The following is a 12,482-nucleotide window of genomic DNA, read 5'->3' on the forward strand; positions in this document are numbered from 1 at the left end:
ACAGTGGGAAGTGGGGGAACCGTGAGAAGCTCAAGCATGACACAGACAGGCTACAGCAGGAGATGAGATCAGAGCACTGGGAGCTCGGGGTCTTAGAGCCTGTGGGGAAGAGGACACGTGACCATCGACAGGGTACTGGGGAGCCAGAGGCAAGGGCTGCAAGCAGCCATCCAGCTGTCAGCAACTATTTTCCAGCCCTGCTGGATGGGGAACAGAGAAGATTCCATTAGAAGTTTCTTATTTCCTAGGAGCACCCAGCCTCAGGAGACAGAAATGATGCCTAACGCAATTATGGAAGAATTCAGGGCTAGCTCTGTGGCTTCGATTCTACACAAAGACATTTGGAGAAGGTGAGATCTGTGTCAGCAGAAGCAGTCAGAGGATTTCACGGCGGTGGGGGTGGGGGAGGGAGCTAGACATAGGCAAGGGGAAGGGTCATATCAGGTGGTGAAGGCTTAACTGCACACACACACACACACACACCCCTCCTTCCATTGCAAATGCCTTCAACCGTTCACAGCTCTCTTTCTCACTCACTTTGGTCTCCAAAACCTTCTCAGACTAGCATTCCAGGCAGATGCCTCCAGTTAATCAGTTAGCACAGGAGGAGAAATCTCAGCCTAAGCCAGAGACAGTAGATCGGGGAGAAAGTGCCTCCCAAATCGAGGGGCCTAAGGGTCAAGTGGGAGTTCCCCGAGTGAAGATGGGAAGGATGCTGGTTCCAAACAGAAGCACAGCACACGTGAGGGACAGATGTGGGAAAGGGGGCAAGTGATTCCACGTGGCCAGGGTTATAAAGTGCAGTGGGCAGAAGGGCTGCAGAGATGAACACAGAAGGCGGTGAGAGTTATAGGAAGAACTGGGACTTTATAGGAGAGCAGTGGAGAGGCTTTGAAGAGCTTAAGCAGCTGGAGCGGTAGAGGGGGGCGGTGACCCTAGTCTAGCTCCGACCATCACTCTAGCTGCTCTGCAAACCAGGGAGGACACAGGATAGGGGGCTATTGCAGGAGGGCGTTGGGTGGGGTGGAGAGTTGGGTCAGGGTGGTGTCCAGGGGAATGGAGACAAGTGGGTGACTTGGAGGCAATTTAGGACAGGGAATTGCTCCGAACTGGTGATTAGACGTGTGTAGAGAAGAAGGTCAAGGATGGAGTCTGGCTTCCTCACATGAGTCCTCCGATCCTGCCACCAACAAGGGAGAAATGGAAACTGACAAATCCACCTGAGCTGGGCATTCAGATGTAAAACACTGACAGGAAGCCATCGGTGCCTGAAGCTTTGCAGAAGATGTTCACATCTCTACTGAGAACTGGACACACCAGATATTCAGCTGTTTCTCACTTCCGCTTTAGGTCTCAGGCAAATTGTACACAAAGGCTTTTACATCTCAGGCATCTCCTTGTAAAGGCACTGAGCAGTAGCCTAGCCTTTGAAAACCACTTGATATTGTAATTTGCCAGTGGATGATCTTTGTAGAGGATCAGCCTAAGGCTCAGAGAGGCTGGGAATGTCATTCAAGGTCACACAGCAAGTTGGAGGTGAGTAGAGAGTTAGAATAAACCAGTCCCAATTTATTAGACCACATGCTGCTCAGGCCCCAAACAAACCCAACATCTTCAGTTATGCTGTTGCCTGCCTTAGCACATTGAAGCAGCCGTGTCAAGTGTAGGAGAAAATGACAAAGCCCTCGTCCTCTATGCGTTGTGTCAACACCTCTACTGGACCCCCTTGCACATTATAAACAACCCTCAGGGTTTGCCCTGTAGAGACAGATGGGTGAGCAGGGGTCTACAACATCTATGCAGATACCAATTCCTCCAGATTCTACTTCTCCCTTCCTTGATGAGCTTTTAAAACCTAAAAGAAGGTGAAGTGGAGTGTGTTCAGATTCCGAAACATGACCTTTGAACGGTACCTCCCTCCCAGGATGGAGCTGTGAGCGGAGGTAGCACCTCTGAATCTCAGCTTTCGTCATGGCTCCTCTCAGCAGGCATCTGGGCGCCTGCCGCGGACGGTACTGCCACGTGCTGCACGCGTGTTCCCATCGCACTGATGTTCGGGCAGGCCTCTGCACTTTATGCAGACAGGAAGAAAAAAAAAAAGTTTTTTTAAAGTTTGCCTTTTCCGGAACTGTAGGCGGTTTGTGGCTGACCTCCTCGTGTGGGGCATGCAAATTCAAAGGAGCTGATGAGACATCTGAAGAGCTGGGGGTGGGAAGATGCAGGGGAGGAGGAAACTGGCTTCTCAGAGGCCGGGAAATCCCCACCGGGCTTGAGCCCAGAAAGCAGACAGTGAATATGACAAGCCAGACAATATAGACTTTCCCCATTCCCCACATCGTTCATTCATTGATTCAACAAATATTTTCACAACATCTTTTTTTTTTTTTTGTGGTAGGCAGGCCTCTCACTGTTGTGGCCTCTCCCATTGTGGAGCACAGGCTCCGACATGCAGGCTCAGCGGCCATGGCCCACGGGCCCAGCCGCTCCGTGGCACATGGGATCTTCCCGGACTGGGGCACGAACCCGTGACCCCTGCATCGGCAGGCGGACTCTCAACCACTGTGCCACCAGGGAAGCCCCACAACATCTTGCAAACGATTCTGGGTGCTGGGGCTGCACTAGCAAGCTCAACTGATCAAAATCTGTTCTCCTGTAGCTGACATTATGGTGGGGAAGACACATGATGAAGAAGGATGGCAGATGTCAGGTAGTGGTACAAGCTGGGGGCAAACCGAGGTCAAGGAAGGAGACAGACTGGGCGGGTGGTATGTGAGGGGGAAGAGGAGTGGTGTTGAGGCAGGCCAGGGAGTCTTCCTGTAAGAAGTGAGTTTTCATCAAAAACTAAGGGAAATGAGGGAGTTAGCCCTGCCGGTGTCTAGGAGAAGAGCATTCCAGGCAGAGAAACAGAAAACGCAAAGATCCTGGAATGGGAACATGCTTGGAGCATTAGAGAAATGCCGAGTCGACCATGAAGGCTGGAGTAGAGCGAGTGGGGCTGAGGATAGGAGTAGGCAGGGTGGTGATCATCCAAAGTACAAAACTGCTTCGTGTTTATGTTGACGTCAGAACAGCCTCAACACATAGGGACAAAAGGGCCAGTAGACTTTGGGGGGACATAGGCATTATACTGTTCACCCCCATAACACTACCAGTAAGGAAAGTGAGGCTCAGGAGAGGGAAAGGAATTGTCCAAGATCATACAGCTAGGTTGATAAGAACCTGAATTTGAACTTGTGGCTATTGGATCAAGCCTCTGCTCTTCCCACTATAGCTAGCTAAAAAAGCGGGCAGTCAGGGGATGAGAACAAGAGTCAAGTACTGGGGACAATCCAATTGTCCTCTGTCAGTCTGCAACACCTGGGTAGGTTGCAGGACTCCAGAGAAGGAGCCACCAGCTGTGTGTCCAGGCAGAGAGGATCTCAGACAGCCTCACAGCTATTCCTCAGGCTTGCCTGGCAGCGACACCTGCACACTGGAAGGCAGGGAAGTTTCAAGGAGAATCCCTGCTGGAAAAGGAGGTAAGCTAGCTGCATCCTGCCTGATGGACTCCTATACCTGCAATCTTGGGGAATGAGGCTGTCTCAGAAGATGCCAGTGTGGGTAGGGGATGATCCTGGAGACAGATGTATTCTCAGGCTAGGAGACCCTGAATTGCACAGGATGGTTCTCAAAATAGGAATTTAACTTAGTTATAGAAAAATAAAGAAACCGTATACCTCTTTCACAGCTTAGTTTTTGGACTAAGTTTCATTCCTACTGTGAGATCTCTCACCAATTACTCATTCATATATCTCATATATATTTATCCAACAGTTTTTGTGGCAGGCACTGTTCTAGGTGTTAGGAGTACTACGGTGAAGAAAAGAGACAATCAAAAAGTAATAGAGAGTAGCTGGAGCAGCCGGGGCCCCGCAGGAACCGAATCAGCAGCGGGTGGCGGACCCTTTCTAGGGGCTAAGATGGAGCTTGTACTCAAGGCGGCAGATTATTATTGTTTTACACCGTACATATATCCAGCCACATGGCCAGAGGACAGCATCTTCCGACAAGCTGTCAGTCTCCTGATTATAACAAATCTCGGTGCTTATATCCTTTGTTTCTTTTTTTTTTAAAGGAACTCTTCTTCCTGTGTTGGATCTTCGTTTCTGTGCGAGGGCTTTCTCTAGTTGCGGCGAGTGGGGGCCACTCTTCATTGCGGTGCGCAGGCCTCTCACTATCGCGGCCTCTCGGTGCGGAGCACAGGCTCCAGACGCGCAGGCTCAGTAGTTGTGACTCACGGGCCTAGTCGCTCCGCGGCATGTGGGATCTTCCCAGACCAGGGCTCGAACCCGTGTCCCCTGAATTAACAGGCAGATTCTCAACCACTGAGCCACCAGGGAAGCCCAACACCCACAATTTTTAAAGAACCAAGTCTATCGAGAGATTATGCATTCTGTCCAGTCAATGCCACGGATAAGCATCCCCACGGTCTCAGTGCTCCTGCTAGAGGTGAGAGGTTATAGCAAACTACGTGAAGGCATAGAGGAGTTTCCATACGGCTGGCTTCGATTCATTGCCTGTGTACTGTCCTTTCTCTTTTTCACTGACATGCTGATGTACTGGATTCACAGAGGCCTTCATCATAGACTTGTATATAAGCGCTTACACAAACCTCATCATATCTGGAAGATCCCAACTCCATTTGCAAGTCATGCTTTTCATCCTCTGGATGGCTTCCTTCAGGGTCTACCTTACCACATATACCCATTTATCTTCCCATTACACAAGGTAGTTCATTTAGGTTTGTACATCTTGGTCAATATCTGGACAATTTCTATTCATGATGGTGATTTTCGTGTTCCCCATATCTTCAGGCCATTTATTAATGGCTCAGCTCATCACACAGACCACCACATGCTCTTTGACTATAACTATGGACAGTATTTCACATTGTGGGATAGAATTGGAGGCTCATTCAAAATTCCCTCCTCCTTTGAAGGGAACAGACCACTTAATCATGTGAAGAAGATGACAGAAAAAAAGTGCAACAGCCATGCAGTAAGTGGTGGTAAAAATGAAAAAATATTCAATGGAGAGTTTACAAAGACTGAGTCGATTATTGCCCAATTATTAAATATTTTTAAACAAGGAAAATAATCTACAGCCAGGACGCATAGCAAGCGAACAGTATCATTTGAAAATCAGTATTGTGGGTACAGGCGAGGAACGACCATAATGGTAGAACAAGGGAACATGCCGTGAACACCATGACTTTAACCTCGTGCTCAAAATACTGAATGTTGGTCTAAGGGAGAAGTTGTGTCTTTCCAGCCGTAGATCTGTAATTTGTATAGCCTCAACAACAGTTTTTTAAAAGGTAGAGGATAAATTATTGAGGGGACCAGGTTATGTCCTTTTGCCTTAATTCATCCATATTCATTAAGTAAAACTCATTGTGCTTAATGATATCAAGACTAAACACCATAACAAAGAAGTACTAATATGAAGATGGTTCCTTGTTTCAGGAATGATTAAGTACTCAGAATTGGTATGATAACCACTACTTGTACTTTGTGGAAGTGGAAAAATCAGTGTGAAAATAAATTGTGATAGCTCAGTGACCTGATTAATGGCAGGTGTTATAAGATTATTGTCTTCCTACACATAGAAAACTTATTCTCTGGAGACATTGTCAACTGTTACATTTTACTGATGAACAAATAAATTGGAATTTTAGAAAATATTAATACTACCATGATTTAATCCAGATCTGGGATTATTTAAAGATTTTGATGGTTATTGTTTTCAACCATTATTTAATAAGTGTAAAATTATATGACCCTGATTATATTTAGAAAGGGAAATTTGATGCCCAAAGAATATATTAGACACCACTGGTTTTTTAATTAAATTGATGCGCTGCACTTTTGGTATGTTTCAAAGTTACAATCCGGTGATTTTCTATAAAAGAAAATAATTGCCAAATATTTAGGCCTATCACTGAAGATTAGTTTTGAAATCTTATTTCCCCTCCTCTTTCTTCATTTCTCCCCACTCACTCTGCAAAAAGATTTAACAAATACTTTCATAAAGAAATGTCGTGTGTTGTAACATAAATATGTTGGGAAAACATGGTTTCCAAAGGCATTCTCTAAGCTGTTTATGTAAAATCAATAAAAGTTGATTATGACTATTAAAAAAAAAGTAATAGATACATGGTACGTCCATACAATAAAATGTTATTTGGTAATAAAAAGAAATCAAATACTGATACGCGCTACAACTTCGATGAACCTTGATAATATTATACAGAGTAAAAGAAGCCAAACACAAATGACCACAAATGATTCTGTTTCTATGAATTGTCCCCAAATCCATGGAGATAGAAAATAGATTAGTGGTTGCCAGGGGTTGCGGGGCGGGGATGTTTGGGAGAAGGAAGGAAGGACTGCTAATGGATAAGGGATTATTTTGTGTGATGATGAAAATCTTCTAAAACTGACTGTGGTGATAGCTGAACAGCTCTGTAAATTTACTAAAAACCATTGAATTGTACACTTCAAATGGGTGAATTGTATGGTATGGTATGTGAATTACATCTTAAGAAAGCTGTTAAAAAAGAAATTAAAATTTAAATATTACATTTAAATTTCTAATAATATTAATAGAAGTTGAAATAGAACATTTAAGATTAATAGAACAAGTTGCTCACTAAATGACAACTGTCATTACCTTCATGTATTTGTTATGATGCAATTAATTAATACTCGCTGTGAATCCTCCAGAACGCGAAAGAATGTCAGGCATGAACCAACCTGGCCCGAACTCAAACTCAAACTGAGAAGGCTGCCAAAAATCAACATATAGTGTGGATTCTCTGGGATTTCCTTGTCCCCGCCTTCTGAGTTTTCATTAGTCCAGGGAAGTGAGAGCCAGCAAGCAGGTTGGATGGAATTTCCTTAACTGGGAGCTGTTGAGAAAAGTTACCTGAGCCTATTTCGGTGCTGGCCTGACTTCAAATGGTTCCCTGGAAGTAAAGCCTGAAAGAAGTACTTGGGAGCAGGTAATTTCTTGGGAAAAGATCCCAGGAAGCAGGATGAGGGACATAGGAAAGCGAGACCAGCAGGGAGAAAGTCAGTTAAGGGTACATTATAGAGCTGGTTACCGCCTTGGGAAACGGAGCCCAGTCCCCCCAGGGACGGTATAGGGTGTGAGTCTGAAGGACTGGAGACTGAGGCATTTACCTGTCAGCCACTCTCCTCATGGTTGAGGGTTTCTCCAGCGACACTAAGGGCCCCCAGCTCCAGGCTATACCTACACGTGGGCTGAGCAGGCTTCCTCAGCTACAGAGAAAGCCCTGACACTGGCAGTGGGCAAAGAACACTCCACCACCACCGCCCAAAGCTGCAGGGCCGGGCAAGGAGTTGTGACGTGGGGCACAAAAAGAGGTTGCTTCGTGGTGCAAGGGGCTCTGGGTGCTCACTGTCTAGAAGGGATACAGGTGTGAGGGAGTGGGGGGCGGGGGGCTGCCGTAGCTAGGTGAGCATCCTCTGAACGTGACCAAGCCACTGTGGGAAGGGAGAGGGCCTTGTTCTAGACACTCGTCAGGCATTGACTCATTCTTTGCCTGCAACTGATGGGAGAGATGCTCTTCCATTTCAGGAGAGGAGACAGCTTGGAGAAATTAAATAAGCTGCCCAAAGTGACCCCGGGAAGGTAAAGCGAGGCTGGGATTCAAACTGAGGACCCCACCCGATCACAAAAGCTCATCTAATGTTTCTCTAACTTCTTTGATGATAACACATTATGAAATACATTTTACATAAGGACTCAGGTCACACTCAACACACACATATACTGTATAACTGAAAGTTTCACAACCTCTCTTCCTATGGACAAGGCCTCTGATGTTTGATGCTGTTCCATTTTATTTTTAAAATGCCAGTTGCAGCCACCAAATTGATTTCACAATTCACTGCTGTGCCACAGCCCATGGTATGGAAAGAACACTGGGTTACTTATTTATCTGATTACTTATGAGACACTTACACTGAATCCCACCCAAGTCACTCCCTCATTCCTAATAATTATCATATTATTTTGAGATATCCCTCTCCCTCAATCTTGACCAGTTCCCGGTTCAATGTTCTTAAAACTGGGTCAGTTTTCTTCAGAGCACCAACCTCAGTTTGTACTTAACCACATCCATTTGTGTGGTTATTGGATTCGTGTCTGTCTTCCATGGACTGCAAGGTCCACTCTGACCGAGTCTACTTGGGCTCACATGTCTTCTAGCACAACAGAGTGTCTAAGATACAGCAGGTGCTTGGTATTTGTTTAATGACTTTATTGTCATAAGAACCATCGGTTTGAGGCCACTACTCCCCCGTGTATTCTATAACTCCTTTCCTCTTCACAGTAACCCCGTGAGTGGACAGGCCTGGGAGTCAGCTGCTTAGGTTCAAACCCTGCCTCCAAATCCTTCAAGCTGTGTGATCTTCAGCAAGCTTCCTATCTGCAAAAGAGAGATGATAATGGCCCACCTCAAGGAATTAGTGTGAGGATTAATTGATAAAATCTTAATGAACAACAGCAAAAAAAGCTAGTTTACTGTAAAAAGCCCTGACAGGAAATATAATCAAATGAGCCTGGTGTTATGGGTAGAAGTGTGTTGTGTCCCCACCACCACCACTGGCAAAGATATGTTGAAGTCCTAACAATTTCTGGTACATTAAAATGAGACCTTATTAGGAAATAGGGGTGTTGCAGATGTAATTAGTTAAGATGAGGTCCTACTCGAGTAGGGTGGGCTATTAATCCAATATGACAGGTGTCCTATTGCAAGACAGCCACGTGAAGACAGAGACACAGGGAGAACACCATGTGACAACAAAGGCAGAGATCTGAGTGGGGCAACTGCAAGTCGAGGAATGCCAAGGACCTCTGGCAAACCACCAGAAGCCAGAAAGAAGCGAACTCGTACCCCCTACAGGTGTCACAGGGAGCGTGGCTCTGCTGACATCTTGATTATGGAATTCTAGCCTCCAGAACTGGGAGACAATAAAGTTCTGTTGTTTAAAGTCAAAAAAGAAACAGGAAAGGAAAAGAGAAATAAAAAAGAAAATTCAAAGAACAATAGTCATTATCATAATGTTTCTGCACATGAGGGCAAAGCAGCATCCTTCAGGCCCGAGTGAATTAACTAATATTTATCCTAAGAACAGGGCTGCCTCCTGGGCTAGGCCTTTCACATATTTCAGTAAAGCCTATGTCCCTGACCCTGACCCGGAACAAGGACGATCTCCCCTAGTGATTTGTTCCCCTTGGGGCTTCGCCTTACACGATCTCGTATTGCAGCTATGTCTTTACTTTTCTTATCGCTTCATCTTCATGGTGAGCGCTTCAGAGTTGTGCTGTATTTACCTTGAATGTTAAAAGCACACATCACATATTTGTTAACTAAAACCGCATTGGATGATATGTTTAAAATACATTCAGTATCACACCATCTCTCCCCACCGAGCTGCTGTCACTCTGGTCCAGCCCTCAGTCCCTGCCATGCTCTGGCCCCTGGTACCAACCACGCTGACCTCGTGTCCTACGACTTCTTCCTAACGCACTGATCCAGCCACACTGGCCTCTGTGCTAGTTCTCCATCTCCCAGGAAGGCTCCTGTCTCTAGAAGTTTGTGCTTCTTCTTCCCTCTGGCCAAAACAACTCCTCCCCAGTCACTGCTGTGGCTCATTCTCCGGCCTCCTGCAAGTCTTTGTTCAAATGTCCCTTTCTCAGTGAGGCCTACTCTGAACTCCCCATCTCCAGAAATTCCTGTCACCTTCTCCTTATCACTATTATGGATTTTACTTAGTCATTTATGATCCTCTCCCTCCATTAGGAAGGTCTACAGAAGAGCTTAGCAAGCGTAAGTATAGGTGCTCCCTAAACACGAGCTGAATGAATAATCAGTGTGTCTCGTCCACAGCTCACTGTATCTATACTGCATTTTACTGCTCTATCAGTTCCAAGTTTAACTCAAGGTCTGAGACCAGACAGCATTTTTCAAAACTAATAATGTTCAAGTAGCAAAGTGTAGTTGTAGTAAAGCATTCTTAGCTCATGTGAATGCCAAAGGTCCCAGAGCCAACCTGCCCTGCTTACACAAGACCCAGAAAGACAAGTTATGGACATAAAAGCAACCTGTCAAGTGTTACCGACAATCATCTCAGCAATGCCGAAATGTCTAACGTGTTTTCAGCGAATCCCTGAGCCTCTCACTTGAGTGATGCTCTCAAAAGAGATTTTTTCTCTCCAGGTTTTTCCTTTCCTAGTCAGACACACAGGCACACACAGAAGTATGGAATAATGGGGCAATGGAGCAAGGCTGGATTCAGGGCCCAGAGGGTTAAATTATAGTCTAGCCCCCTCTGCTCTGCAGCCATGAGTTTGGGCAAGTCCCCTACAGGTTCTGAACCTCACCTTACAAAAGAGAATCTAACCTAGATCATCTCCATATGCTCCTTTCTAGCTCTGAAACGTTAGTATTCTGTGAAATGCTAAGTCTTTGCAAAGAGGATGCCAGAAAGATTCAGGATTGCATCTTCTCTCCTCTTCCACTTGACCTGTCTTTGATCTCCATTTTTTCCCTCTGAACAAACCATCTTCTGTTACACTCAAGGGCAATCCTGATTACAAGTTTCTTGAAAGGGTCTCCTGAGCTTCAGTTGTATCATCTCTGAAATGCAATAAGCATGCTGACCTCGGGATGAAATAAGCTCATTTATACAAAGCACCTCCCTCGGTGCCTGGCATAGAGCAGGCTCAGGGCAAACATGCATTCTCTCCCTTTCAAGGCCCCTTGTAGTTCTGTTTTGATGAGCCCAAAGAAAGAGAATACACCAAATCATTAGCCCCAGTCTCCATCTGATCTCTTTTTCCATCTTCTCTTCAGAGAGGACAAGCCAGGCGACCTTGCCTTGGTCCCTACTCTTCCTCCCGGACTCAGTGAGATCATCATGGTGTCAACAGGCATTTTTGTGGATCACTCACAATGGCTTGATTTTTTGCAACATGTAGTCTCTCACTTAATCTTCACCACAGCTCTGTGAGACACATATCATATCCCCATTTTACAGATGAGGAAACTGAGGAACAGGTGTTAAGTAGCTACTCACAAACTGGTGAGTGAGGGGACTGGGACTGAACTTCCAGTTTCCAGATGCCCTGCTCCTTCCCAAAGCTGTCTGGTGAAATGGGTTGGAAGGAATGAGTGGCTGCCTGGGAAGTTGGGCAGACATGACCACTTGGAGGAGTTGATAAGGGGCCACGTCAGAGGAGCTAACATCACCCTGGCTCCTGCCTTACTAGGGGGTGAAAACTAACACACCTTAACCTGTTAGGCAGCCAATGTATACTGTATTATGTCTTATTTCTAATTTTTTTTCAGTAATATTATGAGGAAATGGGGGCTCAGAGACATTAAGGAACTGGCCTGAGGACACCCAGGCAGTGACTGGTAGAGTCAGGATTCCTACCCAGGTCCCCCGGCTCCATGATACCCACCCCCACTCTGCAATTATTTCCAGTAATATTGGATGTTGGGCTCTAGGGTGAGATTTAACAGCCGCAGTATCTGAGTACTTACCCTGCCTGGAACCCTGCTCTGTGTCTCCATCACAGGAACTGCAGAGATTTGGCCTCAGCTTCCCCTCCTGTCACCTGAGCCCACCAGGCACCCTCCCTGCTCATCAGCGGTCCCACTCACCAGACCTTGAAACTGCTATGTTTCGGTATCACTGTCCATACTTCCTAGGAGATAAAGGACTCCTCGGGGGCAGAGACTGTGTGGGGTATGTCTTTGTGCCCCCATGGTACTTGGCATGAAGCCTTTCTCTTAAAGCTTGAACATGAATGGCTTTCCTCTCAGTGCCGTGAGAATTGTAATGAGAAACATATTTTACTTCATTACCAGATCATGCTTGTCAATCCTGAAATGAAATGGGCTGAGAAATTCATGGTTAAGCGGTAACTACCCAGGTTACGAGTGACTCGAGAACAGAAACTGTCTGATTCAAGGTTGAGCCCTTAGATCAGGGGCTCTTCACCTGGGGTCTATGACCTCAAAGCGCAGACTTCAGCAGGTCCAATAACCCTCTAAAAATGTCTGTAAATATTTTTGAGGATGTTCATTTGTCTGCCACAAGGACAGCTTTCATCAGATCCCTAAAGTGGGTGAAGACCCCCTCCCTAAGTACACAGTAGATGTTCAGTCATACATCTGAAAAGTATTTAACGAGGGCTTCCCTGGTTGCACAGTGGTTAAGAATCTGCCTGCCAATACAGGGCACAAGGGTTCGAGCCCTGGTCCGGGAAGATCCCACATGCCGTGGAGCAACTAAGCCCGTGCGCCACAACTACTGAGCCGTGCGCCACAACTACTGAAGCCCGCGTGCCTAGAGCCTGTGCTCTGCAACAAGAGAAGCCACCACAATGAGAAGCCCGCACACTGC

At 46.1% G+C, this 12,482-nt stretch overlaps 1 protein-coding gene and 1 long non-coding RNA gene across 2 annotated transcripts in view; one reads left to right on the forward strand and one right to left on the reverse strand.

Moving 5' to 3' along the window:
• Positions 1 to 3,959: 3,959 nt before the first annotated feature.
• LOC309834308 (lathosterol oxidase-like) lies at positions 3,960 to 5,136 on the forward strand (the record flags this gene model as incomplete). The annotated part of the gene is given in 3 exon segments (XM_082672968.1): positions 3,960 to 4,104; positions 4,107 to 4,128; positions 4,377 to 5,136. Coding segments are annotated over 3 exon segments (927 nt in total).
• Positions 5,137 to 8,418: 3,282 nt separating this feature from the next.
• Positions 8,419 to 12,482, reverse strand: part of LOC309834577 — a 40,915-nt gene continuing 36,851 nt past the window's right edge. Inside the window, exon 3 of the long non-coding RNA XR_014297870.1 lies at positions 8,419 to 8,494. This is a non-coding gene — a long non-coding RNA (uncharacterized lncRNA). The remainder of the gene's footprint in view (positions 8,495 to 12,482) is intronic.

Source organism: Grampus griseus (genome assembly GCF_964374135.1).
Source record: "Grampus griseus genome assembly, chromosome: 16".
In the NCBI taxonomy this organism is placed as follows: domain Eukaryota; kingdom Metazoa; phylum Chordata; class Mammalia; order Artiodactyla; family Delphinidae; genus Grampus; species Grampus griseus.